Raw genomic sequence first — 18,325 nt, 5'->3', positions numbered from 1 at the left:
TGTAACAATATACATCTTTTTACTTCTAACCAAAAGTTTTATTTTCATAAACTTTAAAGCAGTATCTTTTTAAACAATCAAAATAATAATAACAATAATAATAATAAAATAATAAGTGGCTTTCATGGAAAGCAACATGCATAATCTTAAACCAGTTACTAAAACTGTTACTTCCCTGTGTAAACAAGGGCAGACAAGCCTCTTCCAATCTTGTATGTCAAAACACAGCTGATTTATGCAAAGAAAAGTCTTCTCAAAAGCTGTCAAACAAACTTACAGCTGCTCTTGAGCACAACTGCATTCATGGTACTTGTTAAAGAAGATGTTTGATACCTCTTCAAGGACTTCTGACTTGTCCCCTCTCATGGGCCTCCAGGAGAGCTGCCTCTGGCTGAGTCAGAGTTTAATGTCCTGGGACTCTGACATTTTGGCAAGTGTTTTCTTGACCCGCAGAGCTGTGAGTCTGGAGGCAGGGTTGTGAGCCCAGCATTCCATCATCAGCTTCCCCATCTGCCGTAGGCACTGCGGAGAGGAACGAGAGAGAAAGTCCCAGCTGGGTCAGTGGATGAGGAGACTGCAGCTGCTGGCAGTGCTGAAAGGAGTTCTGTGCTAAGGGCAGCCAAAACAAAAGACAACATGCTGTCTGGTACAAGATTGTTCTCGGTATTAAGGAGAGGTCTCCAAATTCGGCAATTACTCTTAAAATTTTTTACTAAGTTGTAGCATAGACTTGGTTCTATGCTCTACAAAATCACTTATTTCCTCTTGTCCAGCCCATGCAGCCTGACCTGGACAAGCACCTCTGTACAGCAAGCTCTTTCCTTTATGAACCCTGTGGAATTCACTTTTCTCAGCCAACAGCCTGGGTCCAGCCCAGGGTGAGCATGCACCTACAGCTCCTCCCCAGCTACCTGCGACTTGGCTCTGGTGAGGCCACACCTTGAGTCCTGTGTCCAGTTCTGGGCCCCTCAGTTCAGGAAGGATATTGAGGTCCTGGAGCAGGTCCAAAGGAGGGCAACCAGGCTGGTGAAGGGACTCAAGCACAGATCCTATGAGGTGAGGCTGAGAGAGATGGGGGTGTTCAGCCTGGAGAAGAGGAGGCTCAGGGGAGACCTCATCACTCTCTACAACTCCCTGAAAGGAGGTTGGAGCCAGGTTGGTTGTAGCAGCTGCCAGTAAGACAAGACATGGGCTTAAGCTGTGCCAGGGGAGGTTTAGGTTGGATATTAAGAAGAAATTATTTACAGAGAGGGTGATCAGGCATTGGAATGGGCTGCCCAGGGAGGTCATGGCTTCTCCATCCATGGAGGTTTTTCAGAAGAGACTGATGTGGCACTCAGTGCCATGGTCTGGGAACCACAGTGGTAGTGGATCAAGGGTTGGACTTGATGATCTCTGAGGTCCCTTCCAACCCAAGTGATTCTGTGATACAAGCCCCTGGCTCAGCTCTACCCTGTCCCACTCCATGCTCTGCTCACTTCCCAAACACTGACAGAATCACCTCTGACTCCCAGGAACAATTCTTTGGTTGACAGCATCTCAACATTTCCTTTTCCCTCCTGGAAAAGGACTGTACATCCCTGCTCTGTCTATCACCTTCTTCCAAACATAAAGTATCACATAAGCCACTGGAGCTAGGTGATGACCCCATCAGCATTTATGCTGCCTGAAGATTTGCTTACAATAGGAAAAGAGAAGTTTTCCATCTTGTTCAACTTGCTCTCCATTTTCAAGAGCCAAAAGCAATGCAAACCTTGAAAAGCATTAAGCATAAGCACCACCAGCAGTGTCCAGAGCAGCCTAACACATTCCAGGTTAATGTGGATTTTTATCAATGTGCTTTGGTGATACACAAGTTTTTATGCACTAACAAGGTTGCCCCTCATTGCCAGAATGCCTGAACTGGGATTACTGATGACACTGACCAATTAATCAAGAACAGTTTTTTCAATGAGCTTTCCCAATCCTCAGTACTTCTGCTTGCCTCCCTTCCCAGGTTTCCTCCAGTGTTTCTACTCCTGGTGTGAAGGCTCAGAGGGATTTGGCTAGAGAGAAGATGAGGCAGGTGAGTCTTGATTAGATCTTCCTACATGGGCTTCTTGCACAAGTCCTCTGGCCTCTGAGGGAGGCTGTTTAATTTTCCCCTCACATTCCCAAATTGCCTACATCTCATGCCACCTAAATCCTTCTTCTACCCACATAATCATAGAAGCATAGAAAGTTGGGGGTTGGAAGAGACCTCAAAAGATCATCAAGTCCAACCCCCTCTGCCAGAGCAGGGTCATAATTCATAATATTCATCTATACACCACTAATCCCAAATGGCAGCTGTAGAAAACTTTGCAGCATTAAACTGTACCAATTAACATGATTAATGACCCCTTCTTCTTGAAAGCACTGGGCTGGTTTGTCTGCAGTACCTCAGCTCTTCATCTCCAGTTCCAACAGCACAACTTTGCTCTGCTACAGATGCTCAGCAGGGAGAGTTCAGACCTTTCCTCAGTCCTCTCACCTCTTTATTTTTTTCTGGAAAGCATTTTTTGGATCTTGTGTTTCCTCTAAAGGCCACATCCATAGCTCTCTTTACCAATATGCAAAGAGGTCCCTGAGCACTGGTCCCTGCTCCACTGAGCACTTACCCTGTAAGATGTAACAGGGTGAGTGAGCAGTGCTCCTCAGTACTATTGCACATCAATACTCCAACAGTGAAATTTAATATCCTGTGCTCATTCTAGCATAAAACCATGATAAAACTGTGTTCCCAAGCCTGCACACCTGAGATCGCAGAGAAGCTGAATTCTCATTTCATTTCAAAGAGACAGGATAGATTTCCTGCTTAAAAAAAGAAAGAGGTTGGAACTGCACTCCACCTATCAGTACACACTGAAGCAGCTGTCAGTACACTAAGTACACTGCCACTACACTATACAAAACAACTTCTGTTCCAAAATTTTTGCCTAGCCACTAATTTAATACTGTTATTGCATTGTTTATTTAATACATTATTATTAATATATTTATATAAGACAAATATATATTAGAATATTACATTACTATATATTTAATGCTAGGAGCAGCAAGTAAAATGAGTGCAAGGGGAAAATAGACAGACAAAGAAGGTCTGAGGACAGCCTGCTACCACTGTGGGATCTGGTAAATAGCACACAAAGAAATTTGCTTGCAAATATTGTAAACTACACCTCCTGGGGCTCTGAAACCTTCAGTGGGGACATCTGAGAACTTCACACTTCTTCCTGAGCTTTGTTACACTGCGACTGGCGGAGGCAACAGTGGCAAAGCTCCTCCGTGATCAAAATCATACAGAATTGGGTCACCCTCGCTCACTCACTCTGATTAAAAACCTAAGCTGCATTTCAGGGGGGTTGGTACCTCATCACTGCTCCATCTGTTGGGAAACGAAGGGCGCAGTCTCTTGATGCACACAATCTCCCTCATATCCTCGTACGAGGGGTCGCTGGGCACAAGGTCGTGGTATGGAAGCTGGTATTCCTCAACTATTCCTGAAAGAAGCAATTAGTTGCTCATTACTTGCAGAAGACACCTTTCACTACCCTCTTCCCCTCTTGTTTTAGAAGAGCACACTCTTCAACAATCAGCTGCATGTCTTAGAAAGAATTTCCCTGCTCTAGAAATCTGTTTTACAGTCAAGTTCCAGTTTAACCATTGCCACGTAAAGACTGGATTGGTATCTTAATCCAGAAGCACAGGAACTTGCCAAGTGAAATAGTTTCTATCACTGCTCTCCAGTCCAGTTAAGTTACCACAGAAAGAACTATAAGCACAGGGTCTATATCAGAGCATCGGCAGAGAATTAACCTTTAACTAGGTCTCATTATCAGCAGACCTGGTATATATTAAAGAGCATTTCTGTGCCTTCTCAGAACATGGCATGGGACCATTCCTTTTGCACAGCAACTATGACAACAATATTACAGATTTTACACTGCATCACTGCAATGTGTTTGTAAACACAGGGATCATGTTGCTGCTCATCAGCAAAATTCAGCTTCTCTGGTGTAAGCATGGAGTGAACATTCAGAACAACACTGCAGGCTTTAAAGATCCATAAAGTCTGGTTAAGGGATTGTAGACCTGAGAGAGACATCCTCTACCTTTACTTGCCACCAATTTGGCCCATAACAGCTGCCAAGTGGTTTCTCTGCATTTACCTTTCCTCAGTGGCAAAATAGATGTAATAACACCCATCATTTCTGCACTATATTGAGCTCCAGGTGCAGAAGGCACACATAGCCTATACATACATGGATGGATCTATGCCCCAGATCTGCAGCTGGCTGCACTGCTTTATCTTTGCTGCCCTCACACTTGAATGCCTGGTATCAGAAGGAAATGAAGCACATTACTGGTATAAAAACAATCTAGTAAGTGCCACTTCCCTCTGTTTTTTTTTTTTATTTTTAAACTTATCTTATAAACAGATTATGCATTTTAAATAGCAGCAGAACATGCCCCTGATTTTTTGTCCCCCTCCTTCTATTTAACTCCAAGAAAACAAATAAATCACTATTTCCTTTGTGCTAAAATAGCTGAATGCCCTCAGTCCAGCAAAAAAGCGTTGCCATTGGAAAAGGTGCCCATATGAGTTCCATATTCCTCCTTCAGTGCAGGCACCCACTGCCTTAGAACGAGCCATTAAAATGCAGTCTAAATTTCTGCTGTTGAAATAGCACTGAGTGATGCTGCAAACGAAGTTTCAACAAGAGAACTGATATTAAGAGTTATCTGTATGATTTATCCACATTTGTCTATTACAGTAAAAACAATTAACCAGAGAAAAGGCTGTAATGGAAGACTTGAGCTATAAACGGGGCTCGCTGACGCAATTAAAAATTAATTAATTAAAAGTGATCTCCCAGCCCTTTACCTCCTGAAACACATCTCCTTGCTATCTCCCAAAGGATGAGTCCAAAACTGTACATGTCAGCCATGATGTAGGACTGAAAGTGATTTCTGTTCAAGCTTTCATCCAGGACCTCAGGAGGCATATAGCGTTTTGTTCCTACACGGGTGTTTGGAGGGATGTCTACTTCATTTGTATCACTAGAAGAAAAAGAAGGGAGGGGGGAAAAAAAGGCATCAAGCATGCAAAGAAGTAGCTTAGCAATTTAGATGGGTGGAGTAGCATATTCACACCACATCCACTCTCCAACAGGGTCAAAAGTAATGCATAATCTTAATGGAATAATTCTTGCAAGAAACCCTCTTAGTGTGAAAGCAAACCTCCTCCCAAGGCTGCCCTGCCTGAGGCTATGTGAAACATTAAATGCAGAATCCCAATGGAGATAACACTCAACAGGGATGCTGAAACATTTGGGAGATTTCATTAGCATTAGCCCGAGCTCTAATGCTGGTGATAACAATCAAATCTTCATTAAATGCCGTTTTCTTAATATACTTCACCACCTAATGCTTTAATTTTAGCAATTAATGGAAGACAATAAATAGCTGGGGCACTATCACTTACCTAGAGTGCATCAGATCTGCAAGGAATTTTTTTTGTGCAAGTGTTATGTCTGATCTCTCCCAAGCTTTACACATCAGGATGTGTAAACACAGAGACTTAACTGTAAAAAATCTAATTAAATGTGTCACACCTCAGACACTGAACAAAAGAGAACCCCCATATTTAGCAAATGTCCATTATTGATGTCACTGGATCTATTTTATTTTTTACTATCTCAGATTCATTTGTATCAGGTTGCAGTTTATAAAGGCTTAATACATGGTGTATACTGTGGGCTGCTTTAAAAGTTCTGTTTCTCTTTCCCTACCTCCAAAATACACATATTTAAAACATGATGGAGTGAATAAAATCTCGCAGAATAATAATACAACTTCTGTAATTTTCTTCACCTACATCAATTGTTCATTTACCATCATGAAAAAGACAAAAAAACCTAAAACTGAGACTGAGGTACAACCAGTCACCTCCACAGTCACTGTGTATGGTGGCATTTCTCTATACCTTCAAGAATATAACATAAATCTACACTGTCTTGCAATAGTTCTAATCAAATGAGAAATGCAGAGAACTTCAGGAAACTTATTAGATTCAGCAGAGTGCAACCATTTCAACTACTTTTTCAGGTTCCTGGTCATTGAACATTCCTGAGAAATGCTTTCTAAGAAAGGAGTCAGTGTGAAAATAAGCTTGGGTACATAATGTGAGTTCCACTTGGGCTGTGACAAACAGATATTCCATTTTTAACAGCAACACTTGGTAGTTCCCAGTTCTTCTTGGTTCACACCTGAGCACTGCACTTGTCAGGCAAGGTCTACCTGCAAAGGGTGAATTTCTTCCCTGAGATTCTAAAGCAAATACTGTATTTCCAAGCTGTTTTCTATGCTCCTACTTCCTCAAAGTAAAATTATTCTTTTCTTATCTCCTAAAGAAAGGTCAGGTTCAAAAAGGAAAAACCAAGGAACCTGGTAGATAAGTGAATGGTGAGAAGAACTCATTAAAATCCCCTTTCTTTACACTTTGAATAATTTCAGTTCAAGATTCGTACAGAATTCTTAAATTTTTTTTATACTTCAGGGAGCACGTGGTTTCTGAAAGAGAAACCTTCAGTCCATGGCCACATTTCTGTGCACAGAAAAAAACAGAGGCTTTGTAACATGTCTACACCATGAGGACCACCATCAAAGAGCTCAAGCTCCTTTTTCAATGGAAATGTCACTGCAGTGACTTCTTTCACTTCTTTCTTAATCCCAGAAGTCCTACTTGTCTGCTCCAAGTAGTTTAAACACAAAACCATTTTTAAAAAATCAAATTTAAAAGCCATTTCAGAAATAAAATCTGTACTTCGTCAATTTGATTTGTAGGAAATAAAATAAAATAAAAAAGGCAGCCCTAATGGAGTGCTTTTCAATAAATCCCTATTAGTAACTTGTGCAAACGAGTAGTAGTATTCTGTACAAGTTGTGAGTGAATTATCTTGGGATCAGGAAAGCTGAAAGCTTCACTGACAAGTTTACTGACATAAGGATGAAATGATGAAAACTGGACCTTAATGCAAATGCAACCCATGCTTAGTAACTAAAAAAGCAGCTATTTATACACCTATATTTTGTGTTCAGGGGACATTCTCACCTGCACAGGTAAACCCACCTCACCTAGAGGTGAAAGACATGCACATCCACTGCAGGTGCTTACCCACATGTGTACACTGGCTCTGGATCAACAGCTAAACCAGCATTTGCATCAGATCTGCCAGCATTTTCTTGCTCTCCTCACTTCTACTCACCTGATAAATTTAACAGCCAGGCCCAAATCTGCTATGCAGCAGGTGCCATTCTTTTTCACCAGGATGTTCTTACTTTTTAGGTCCCGGTGAGCAATAGCAGGCTTGCCCTGAGTACTGAAGATCTCAGTGTGCAGGTGGCACAAGCCACTAACAGAGGAGTAAGCAAGTTTTAGCATGGCTTTGGTGTCCAACGTAGTAGACTTGAGATAGTCATAAAGTGAGCCATTCTCATGGTAGTCAGTGATGAGGTACAGCTGGGTCCAAGATCCTGTACCTTTAATGTCTGCAGCAATGAAGCCTGAAAGAAAGAGAGTTTCAAATTAACACTTCTCAGGGCTTTTTTTGACTCCTCAGAACTCTGGACTGTCAGCCACTCCAATTGTTGAGTTTTCTTTTTAATAACATATTTAATTTCTTTCATCTTACATGCAACTACGCCTCACCTCTAGCCTTTAATTTATTTTTCAGAAAGCTCAGCCATGAAAATTCAGGTGGCAGAAAAAGACGTTGTCTTTGGAATAGCAGTCCTTAAGTCCTATTATTTTTAACTTTTATTTATGTTTCAGTAATCTTTGCAACATCTTTCTTTTGAAAAGTGCTCAGTGGGTAATTAAGGATCACAGCAGGTAACAAAGCACACAGGAAAGGGTTTCAGACAACAGAAAATACAAAATTATTGGGCTTCAGAAACCTGAACACTCTCAAACAGTTCTCTATAATTTCACTCACCGAGAATATTTTCATGCCTCATCAGGACAGTCTGGTAGATTTCTGTTTCTCTGAACCAGCTGGCCTCCTCCGTGGTAAAGAACACTTTCACAGCTACCTTTTCCCCACGCCACTTTCCCATCCAGACTTCTCCATAGCGACCTTTTCCAATCTGCTTCACCATCTGAATCTGTTTTGCAATGGTCCTTTGAACCTGTGGAATGCCAAGACAGGGGGTTCAGAGTTTTTCCAGAGAAACCTTCTGCATTTACCTCCCCTCCTTCTGTGTCTCCTCCCTGCACAGCAAGGCAGCTGAAAAGAATGACACGCAGCTATTCCCATGTGGATTTCTGCAAAGCTCCCTGACACTCAGGCTCCTTCTTTCCTCCAGGAACTGCTGAGGGAAAAAGCTTTGCCATATATTCCCCAAATGCACCTCAAGAAAGCAAAGTGGTCCCTGTGAAGGAAATATTTGGCTATTAACCTTGAAAATTTTGTTTTCCTGGAGAATTTTGTTTGCTGTCTTTGGAAACACTGTGACAGAAAACACTCCTGCCCACTCCCAACCCAAACAATATTCCAAAGTGGCAGCTAATGGATTTTTTGTTACACTGGAATATTTCTTTCGTACCCAACACCACTGAGAGTGAAGGCTCACAAGAGCCAAAAGGGTACCAGTGCTCCAAAACCAGCAAAATTACAGAGCAGCTTCCTATCACCTTCCCTGAAAATCCCATGCCTAACACTTTCAGAATATAAATTTCCTGTTGGGAACCTCAGCCACTACTTACACAGCTGAAACCCACACACCTACAGTAATTTTAATAACCATCAGTACAGAGTAATAAAATATAGGAATTTTCTTTTCCAAGATATGGTAGCACAGCTTTAAATCTTCCCTTTTAGTGTCTGTACCAGCTTCCCTGTACCATGAACTGAAGCTAAAGTCAAACTATTTGTGCAGTTTAATGTCAGATCAATATACTCAGCACTGCAGAAATTCTTCTTGTAAGGATGGAAGACCTCATGGAGCAGATGGACAGATTCTACATGTAAAAAGCTTTTATGACTACAAAAAGGATTGGATAAGTGGAAGCTAATATATCCTCATAGGTTTGGAGCATGTCTGCAGATCCCACACTTCTAAAAGTTCACAAATAAGAACACAAGGAGATGCTGCAACACAACCCACTGGTGTTCATGGTTGACTCAACCTCAACTCTGGTTTAATAGGGGATTGAAATGTCCTGGGCTTGTGCATTGCCAGTTCAATCCACAGCTGCCTTCTGGTGTCAGGATTTAACAAGAATGTGAAAGCAAGTATCTTTATAACCTCCAAAGCAGAGAGTTCTTCATCTGGCCCAACCTGGACACAAAATCTGGACAAGTGCAAGTTTGAGGTCTCTAAGTTTTGGCACCATCCATACAAAACATTTCAAGCAGTTTATTGCAGCAAGTGTGCACTGTCTGAATGCTTATGAAATTATATACATTTCATGTGACCCCCCTAATACGTTTGCAATATTGGCTGATCAGCAGTGATCAAAACTTGGGTTTAAAATAATTTGCTTCATTTGTTATCCCTTGAGAATGCTGAGCAGGACTGCCACAACTCCACTGCAGCATGAATGTATAAAACGTACTAGATTAGGTCTAGTAGCATTTATGTTGCAAATACATTACTGGTTTTCATATTATATAATTTAAAGGACAAAAACATCCAGTGGCATTTATGCAAAGCTGTTTGAAAAGTCCCAGCTTTCTTCAGTCATTTACACAGAATTCCATTTTCTTAACCCTGCAATGCACCATCAGACTTTCAAGATTGTTGCTTCAGTGTCATCATTTTTTATTAAAATCAGTGAAAGCCAAGAACAGAGATTAGCTTTAATTTTTTAAACTGCTTTAGTATCTTTTATGCTCTCATATAGTGATTGAACAATAGTTATATTACATTGGAATTTTGCTACAACATTCTGTAATGACATTTCAGCATTGTTGCTTTCTCTTTTGCCCATTTTAAAAATGCATCCTGAGCAATAATGCAGTTATATCAAGTAATTTAATTTGTGCAAATATATGTAATGGCATCATGAAGTACATGGAATTACAATACTTAATGATGAAAAGTTCCTTACTAAATTACATTAAGAAAATGAAAAACACATTTCTGTTATGGGTTTGCAGGCGGCAGAATACTATGTGAAGGGCCTTAACTTGGTTTCCTCTTGCTAGCACTGCTCAAACAATTTCCTGTAGACAATTTATTTATATTTTATTTATATTTATAATTTATTTATATTTTATTTTAAGGATTTTAGCCCTTTCTTGAATCATAAACCGATTATGATTTCTAAAATGTATTAGTTCATCAAAACTGTTGGATGAACTGATTTCAGAAGCATGCTGAATGCTGTGTTCATGTGAATTATTCACACTGAGTGGGGTGGGGTTTTTTAATTTATTTTCAAATCTGTATATTTTGCTACTTGAGCTCTGTAAGCAGACAGGTGAGGTTTCATGGCCCTTTGTTTCTTCTCCCTGACTGGAATCACTCCAATTACTATTTCCACTTTCTGAGTTCTATTTTTCTGACGTTCAGTTAAACATCTTCAGCTACTGCAGATGGAAATTCAGACAAATCAGCCTTTTATAACTTCAGTATTTTTGAACAGATAATTTGATACCTATGGCTGGGATAAAAACCCTTGAAAAGTGAAATTCTTTGGAAGAGAAGTTGAGAAAAAATTAACATTAGAGACCAAACTGTAATCCAACAAACACTTCATACTGAAATAACCATCCCCAGCATCTAATCTTCCACAGTTTTTCCTGAGGATTCACAGGGGCAACAGCTTCACCTCCAGTTCTTGCTCTGTTAAAGCCAACAGGGTTCTCCTTGATTTGATTATGCACCTCAGTTTGTTGGCTCAAAGCCTTTATTTACAAATTACTGTATTTTTTGTTGGTTTAAAATTTGATTGGCAGCATTTGACTGGCAGCAATTCATTCTGTCAGAAGTGTGAAAAGGTCAGGAAAAAGAATACTTGCTGAATGTCTTGGCTAATAAAATCTTGGTTTTGGTATAATACTTATAGCCAACTAGAACAGATGCTCTGCACAAAAGGAAAACCTTACTGTTAAGCATGAAGTGACATTCTGTAATACCTTTGCAGCTGACTTTGCTAAATTATTATCTCTGGATGTTTCAGTCTTTCCATAAGACATAATAAGAGTTTAAATTCTCCACCAATAAAGTCTAGAGCCTCCCTGTCAGGCACTTTCTATATTCTTGCTTCAGGCATGGGCCCAGTGGTATTAATCTGCATTTCTAGAGAGCCTGGAGTGGTTGTAGCTGACTGTGACATGAAGCAAACATCTATTACCAAGTGCAAGATTCATTATAGTTCTCATTTTTCTTCTTTTCCACAGAAGAATATCACTTAAAGGGAAATTATGAGTAAAAAAAAAATGTCAGCATTTTCATAAGCAAGGAGACAGGGGAAAAAATGCCTTCAGGAAGAACAGTTGGTCCAGTGGCTGCAAAGACTCCAGGCTTGAGAGAGGAGGGGGGAGGACAGCAGAAAAAAGGATGGTTTTTGCTTTATGGATTAGTGAAACAGCTCTGAGAGACACTGAGCAAAGACCCAGCTGAGATGTCACCTTGGCCATTTCAGCAGTTAATCTGCAGATAAGTTATTTTTTTCTGTGTAGTGTAACGAGGCAACCAGGTGCCACTAATTACCAGGCAGTGGGCATGAGCTTGTGTTAAGCCCACCTGTGCCTGATTAGGGCGGGCCCCAACTGCGCATGAGCAGGACCAGGGGGCCCACCCTAATTGGGCACAGGTGGGCTTGACACAAGCTCATGCTCACTCCCTGGCAATTAGTGGCACCTGGTTGCCTCGTTACACTACCTTTCTGTCCACTGCAAGAGAAGACCTGGGAGGACCATTAAGAGCATAGATCCCATCTTCAACCAGCTCACTAGGGCTGAGGAAGGTACAAAGCACAAGATGTCACCAGTGTGGCTTCATTTTTTTTGGTCTCAAGAGCATCCTGGGATGAAGTATCAAGCCCTGTGCTGCGATGAGATGCCCCAGGGCACCTGCTACCCCTGCTGGAAACACATCCTCTCAAAGAAGAACAACCAAGTTCCTCCTGTTTGCTCTAAATTATTATATTGTGTCTGTGATTTTAACAGCTCGGAGCATCAAGCACAGACCAAGACCAAGATGTGGCAGGTGTTATGGCAAAAAATAATAAAAAAAAAACACACCATAAAGCAAAAAACCCCAAAATCCTCCTCAATTAAATCAATTGGAAGCATTCACTTGGAATGGTTCTAAATTGTAAGCATGACCCCTCCTTTCTAGGGCTGTTAGGGGGACACTGGTAGTGGATAGGACAGATCTGTCTTAAAGCCTAGACCAAATGATGGAGTTTCCTTCAGCAGAGAAAAATTACTGTGGTTTTTCAACCAGTCACAGCATCCACTTGACAGCTTGGCTTTTCTTCTCTCAATACCTATGTTAATTGTCAGAAAAACTGATTTTTTAAAAAGTCAGCACTTTATTTAAATGAGACTCTAAGCACTCACTTCTGCCAGAATAAATAGAGTTTAGTCAGATTTTTGTCAACCACTCAGCCTAATGGCATCATTTTAAGGAATTATAAAAGTTCACATTTTATTTTTTCTTCAGGGTTCAGAAAAAAGTTGCGTGGGCAAAAGACAGGTGACTTGGAAGCTGAAAAACATCTGCAGTAATAGGATCACTACAAACTAATAGGTTGGGGAGACAGGGGGGACATATCCTCTCTGAAAGATGAAAATGCAATCTAATTGATTTTCAGAGGTAGTATTTTAAATATGTAGCCTGGCTTTTTTTTTCAGTGCTAAAAAAGCAATTATGACCCCCAGAAATAAAACCCCCTGGTGAACAGAAACGTTTTGCCACAGGAAGTTAAAACTTCTGCTTTTTCAGCAGGTGAGCTTAGGGCATTTATTTCTTATGGAGCTGGATCAGAAATAATCACAAACTCCATCCCTCTGCCTTTAACCTTTGGCATTGCCACACTACCTGAAAAAATAACTTGATCTTGACTTCTGAATGCAAAGTGAAGGCTACACATAAAAAGGTTCCAGGTTTGATGAATTCCAGTTCCCTTTACACGTGGATGATGTGTCAGTCTTTGAAATGCTATTGTATGTTGCACATAAAAAGCAAGAAAACAACATCAGTGAGCCAGCTGCTGCCCTGCACACTGAGGGGGTAAATCCTGATGGATTTCTGTAAGCAATAATAGTCTGTATTTACCCTATGGTATCTAAAATAAGAAATCAGGTGAGGTAGAGAGAAAAAACCAAAAGTAACCTTTTTGGCTTTGTTTACAGGAAAAAAAAAAAAGGCTCCTGCTTCTAAACTGGCTGTTCACCAGCTTAAACCTTCGTCATTTCTGGGAGAAAACAGCAAAAAACAAAAAAACCAAAAAACCACCACAACAACAAAAAAACAAAAAAAAAAAACCCCAAACCAAAAACAAACAAACAAAAAAAACAACAACAAAAAACCAACCTAAAACTACAACTGAGGACACACAAATGCAATTCCTTGGGCTTCATTTTGTCTTCTCCCTCTACTCATTTTTGCCTTTTCAACTTGCATTAAAATAATATTGCTTCCTTACCAGGAGAGGGAGCCCAGAGCCACTCCCAGAGCTCTGGGACTGCTCGATCAGATCCTTCAGGGACTCTCCAGGCGGAATGAAGGTCTCGTCCTGCTCCAGCCCGATGCTGTAGCGGGGCCTCGTTTCTTGGCGCTTGTATCTGCCGGGTTGGAGGGAAATGAAATTAGCTTTGAATCCCATGAACATATGTGCCATGAATAATGCAACATCATCCTTCACCTTTGCTTAACTCACAGCTTCTTCCTCTGCTTCCCTGAGGAATGTGCCAGTCTCACTGCTCAATTTTTAAATTATTTTACTTTTAGGAACTCTTTTCAGCACCAAAACTCCTAAGTATGGCACTCAAAGATGGTGCAAACTGGTGCAAGTTTGCAAAGCCACCAAATGTTTTTCTTCCAGGAATTCAAAATGTGTTTAAAGCACAGACCAAATAAAAACCATACGTTTTTATTTGACTGACTGTAGAGGATCTTCTAGGAGCCAGAAGGACATAGGGTCATGGGACCATATAAAAAATGTGACAAATTGTTTAAAGACAACGTATGTAGATTGTGATAACATTCTTGATATATACTTATCTTACTTGTCTATACTTATACTTACTTGTATACTCTTTTTTATGATTAGTTCTTCACCACATAAACACATTTAGAGCCTTAGGGTTTATTTACCCGAAGTAAAACTTGTCCTGTGGCTTCCTTAGATTCAGTGAAGGATAATCTGTGCTTACACCTGGATGGCCTTTTAGGATGTCAGGCAAAAAAAAGCTACATGAAATCAGTCACAGACATACACGTGACTAGCATGAATAAAATAAATATTTTTCTTCATTAAAAAAAAAAGATGATTTCTAATTTCTTTTCCTTAAGGTCCACTTGATTTTTTTCAAATTCCTAAGTCTATAAGAAGATTAATGTCAGGAGGAACATTAACAAGCCAGTAAGGTATTCTTTACTTACCTGAAGTAGAAGAATATGATGATAAGCACCAAAAGTACACTGCAAACAGTCACTGAGATCAGCAGGGCTTTGTGATGAATGTTTCCTTCAGCAAAATCTGGGGTAAAAAAGAAAGAAGGTGGAAAAGTTGGAAAAGGAGAGGGTACCAAGTCAGTATGAAAAGACACACCTTAAAAAGCACAGAGAGCACAAGTTTGTTTCCTTTTTTCTTAGTGAAGACACCCCTGGACTCCCCAGGAATTTCATGTGCTTCCTCTTTGACCCTCAACAACTGGGGCAGAACTGGCACCTTTAAAAGCCTATTTGATTTTCCAGCCCTCCCTCAAGACAAAATATCCCTTTGGTTTGCAATTTTATGTTTGGCTCTGAAAGAAAAATCAATTAAAAGCCACAGCTCGGTGTCTTTACTAAAGTGATCAGCCAGGACATACAGAAATTACTTAATCTTAAAGCACTGTGATTAAGCAGCATCCCATTTAGCTATTGATATAAAAAAAGTGAATAGCTGCAGTTATCCTAGGATGGAAGACATCACTGACCCTCCAACCTTTAAGAAGGGTGATGACAAGAAGCCTTGAAAGTGTATTTCCATCACTGCAGAATAATCCCTCTCTGTTTTGAACACCTGAGCAGGAATTTTCTCCTCCATTCACCCTAAAGAAGCCCTGTGTGCCAGCAACTCCCTCTTATGATGCTGGTTAAAACCATCCTTCCAGCTGCAATTCTGCAAAACACTTTGAAAATGAATGGCATCAGATAACTTGTAGAAAATGCTGCTGCACAAGAACTGTTAAAAATATCAGTCAGTCTTTGAATGGGAGACTCATATTCTTTAAAATATGCTATTTATCTCCAGATTCGTATTCCCATCACAGGCAAATGAGCCTGACCTCCATGCATGTTCCTCTGAAGAAAAAAAAAAAAAAAAAACCAAAAGAAATGTAGCACTTTCTTCTTTAAACTCCCCTGCCCCTCATCTCCCCAGATTACAGTATTTTACCATATGGATACACACAGTGCCCTTCCAAAGTTGCCCTCTGGTAAAATGCAAATGAGGACCATGTTTTCTGAAGCTCTTCAGCCTGTCTTGCATCTTTCAAGCTAGTGCTCAACATACTGTAAAACACCAGAAATCTCTCCTGACTGACTCATCCTGCCACGGGGCTATCACATTGCAGATTTACAAGGGTAATGAGACAAGGAGATTCCTAAGGGGCTCTTGGTTTACTGTCAGGCTCTTTTATTTTTCAGATCTAGTTTCTCCTGCTTTTTTTTGCCCCCCGAACTATTTCTTTCCTTCCCTTTTCCACTACAAACAGAGCTCACCTTTTGACCACACTGGTGATGTTTTTACCTGCCATTACCTGCTCCAGGAGCATTAATAAATGTAAACATTCAAGACACAGCTGATGCCTTTGAAAGGGGACACTGACACGATGCCTGTCAGGAAAAACCCCGGAGCCCAACATTCTCCCTGCCACAGCAGATTTCTCTCTGGCCTGTCACTCCAAATGGACCAAAACCAGGAGCCCCCCAGAGAATCAGAACCTCTCTGGTGAAAGGGATGGCTGCTCAGCAGAGCTTAGAAGGGCTGTAAGCTCCCACCAGCCATTTCCCTCTAAAACCTGTGGTTTGTAAGAGTTTAAGATGTCTCAGCCCATCAGATGGGAAGGGGATAAACAGAGCATGCAGACCATACAGTGGGATTTTATCCTTGGGAGAATCTTGGGTATCTGTCCACAGCAAGTGTTTTCCCACTGGCCTTTTGTGCTTAGCAGTACTGAAGGTTGATGTCAGAAGGAGAGGGAGTCATTTAGATTTTCCTCATTCTTGTGTATGCTAGAAGTTAAACCCTGGAAATCCGCTTATCTGCATTACCAGAACTTTTAAAGCACATGTAACTGTTCATACTGTCAGTCTGAGGATGGGTACAAGCATTTGGGAAAGGGATGATACAGATGCTCAGACCTTGAATCAGATTTCCATGATTTCTAGGATTTAAATGAACCAAAACCTACACTCAATGTTTCCAATGGCTTTTCCCATTCAGAAATATAAATGCAGGCTTGTTTTGTTTTTCCCAGAGGCCAGAAGACAATTTGAAAGTGCTGTGTAGCTCTCAAACAAACTTAAAGACTCCAACACCACACAAGTTTTTGGTACCTGAATGCAATTATGTGATGCAAGCACAAAGAAAACATGGAAGACATGAAGGAATCTTGATCCCTGTGCTGGGAGTGGTTGATGAAGATTGCAGGAGCTGTGATGCTGACAGTCTTGCAGTAGGTGATGTCCCCTGTGCTGATGAAACCAGCTCAAACAGCTTCAATAGTATCTCACCAGACACAGCATGGGCATGCAACTGGCTCTCAAAGGAGAGAATAACTTCCATATGTCTTGTTATTTATTTGGCTATGTATGATGAGAGGCAATACTGAGAATAAGTGAGCTCTTGTCTCACCTTTCAAGGACTTCCCACTTTTTCAAAGCATCTTGGCAGGATTTCATTTGCTTGCTGACTTCAGAACTTCATAACTCCACTGGCACACAGACAACACAACATTAAAAGCATGGCCCCAGTCTTATAACAGGAATGTCCATTTGTTGTGCTGAAAACCAGCCAGGCTGGTGTTTCTGGACATTAACTCTTCTTTCCTCCTACAGCCTGTGCTCTTCTCCAGAGAGGAGCAAGACAAACTTCCCATTCCCTGCAACATTTCCAGCATCTCCTTGGCCAGATGGAGGGATGGGGCAGCTCAGCTGTGAGTCCATCTAAATTACTACCTCGTGGGCTGCATGGTAGAGACTGGGGAGGGTACCAGTCAATGCCAGTTTGCATGATGGACATATTTTACCTTTTAACAAGTCCAGCTCTGTGCTTTTTAGTGTTATGTCACTTGGCAACTGCAACATGCCAAGCAGTGAGGTTATGAGACGAAGCAGGAGCTTCCACAGAGGCAGCAGTGAGCGATTACCAGGAGCACAGAGAGGGGAATCCAGAACAAACACAGCATAAATTTGGGAAGCTTCTTAACATACCTCATTTGTGAGCCCAGCAAATGGCATGCTAACAGGTTTTGTTGTACCACCGGTGCATGCTGGTGTCAGTGGTAAGCAGCACAGAAAAGGAGAGAGAGCAACAAAAGGAGGGGCTTTGGTGATAGCAAAAGCTGCTTCTCATTTTTTTCCTGTGATTTCCCCCTTCTCTCCCACTCATCCCCTTCACAGGACCATTGAAAATGCCACCCAGGAGGTTCAAGGGAGAAGTCAGCATATCAAAGGGTGAAGACGTTCTCCTCCCTCCTCAGCTCCCTCCAGTTCACAACGTTACGGCTATCCCAGCAGAAATTCCAGTGAAATCTGAGGCGTGGAGACTGTGTGCACACATCAAACCCCATCACTCCTCCAATCATTCCCTTGCCCATTCATCACCAGCTCTACAGGCAGGGAGCCAGACACGGTGGCACCACCACTTCTGCTTATATAGGCTCTAAATCAGCAGTGATATATTTCTCCTTTCCACTGGTCTCACCCTGCACTTTTGCTGGGATTTCCAGGAATATCTTTTATTGTTTAAGGCTGAGGTGTTGTATCAGACCCAGTTATGACTCTCATTTCCTTAATAAGACAGATGTACATTGACTTCATGGCTTCTCTGGCGTGTTTTATCCTGCTAATTCTG

General features: G+C 41.1%; 1 protein-coding gene across 2 annotated transcripts in view; it reads right to left on the bottom strand.

Moving 5' to 3' along the window:
• The window catches only part of BMPR1B (bone morphogenetic protein receptor type 1B), a 231,346-nt gene continuing 213,021 nt past the window's right edge, over window positions 1–18,325 (bottom strand). For both annotated transcript variants that reach the window (XM_030450219.1, XM_030450218.1), the window contains 7 exons: window positions 14,644–14,740; window positions 13,685–13,823; window positions 8,019–8,211; window positions 7,290–7,587; window positions 4,907–5,082; window positions 3,391–3,521; window positions 1–522 (listed from right to left, as the gene is read on the bottom strand). In XM_030450219.1, the coding sequence (XP_030306079.1) occupies window positions 397–522; window positions 3,391–3,521; window positions 4,907–5,082; window positions 7,290–7,587; window positions 8,019–8,211; window positions 13,685–13,823; window positions 14,644–14,740 (1,160 nt within the window). In that variant the 3' untranslated portion in view covers window positions 1–396. The remainder of the gene's footprint in view (window positions 523–3,390; window positions 3,522–4,906; window positions 5,083–7,289; window positions 7,588–8,018; window positions 8,212–13,684; window positions 13,824–14,643; window positions 14,741–18,325) is intronic.

Source organism: Calypte anna, chromosome 4A (genome assembly GCF_003957555.1).
Source record: "Calypte anna isolate BGI_N300 chromosome 4A, bCalAnn1_v1.p, whole genome shotgun sequence".
Taxonomy (NCBI): domain Eukaryota; kingdom Metazoa; phylum Chordata; class Aves; order Apodiformes; family Trochilidae; genus Calypte; species Calypte anna.
The sequence above is the reverse complement of the archived record's forward strand: the minus strand, read 5'-3'. Positions and strand labels throughout refer to the sequence as shown.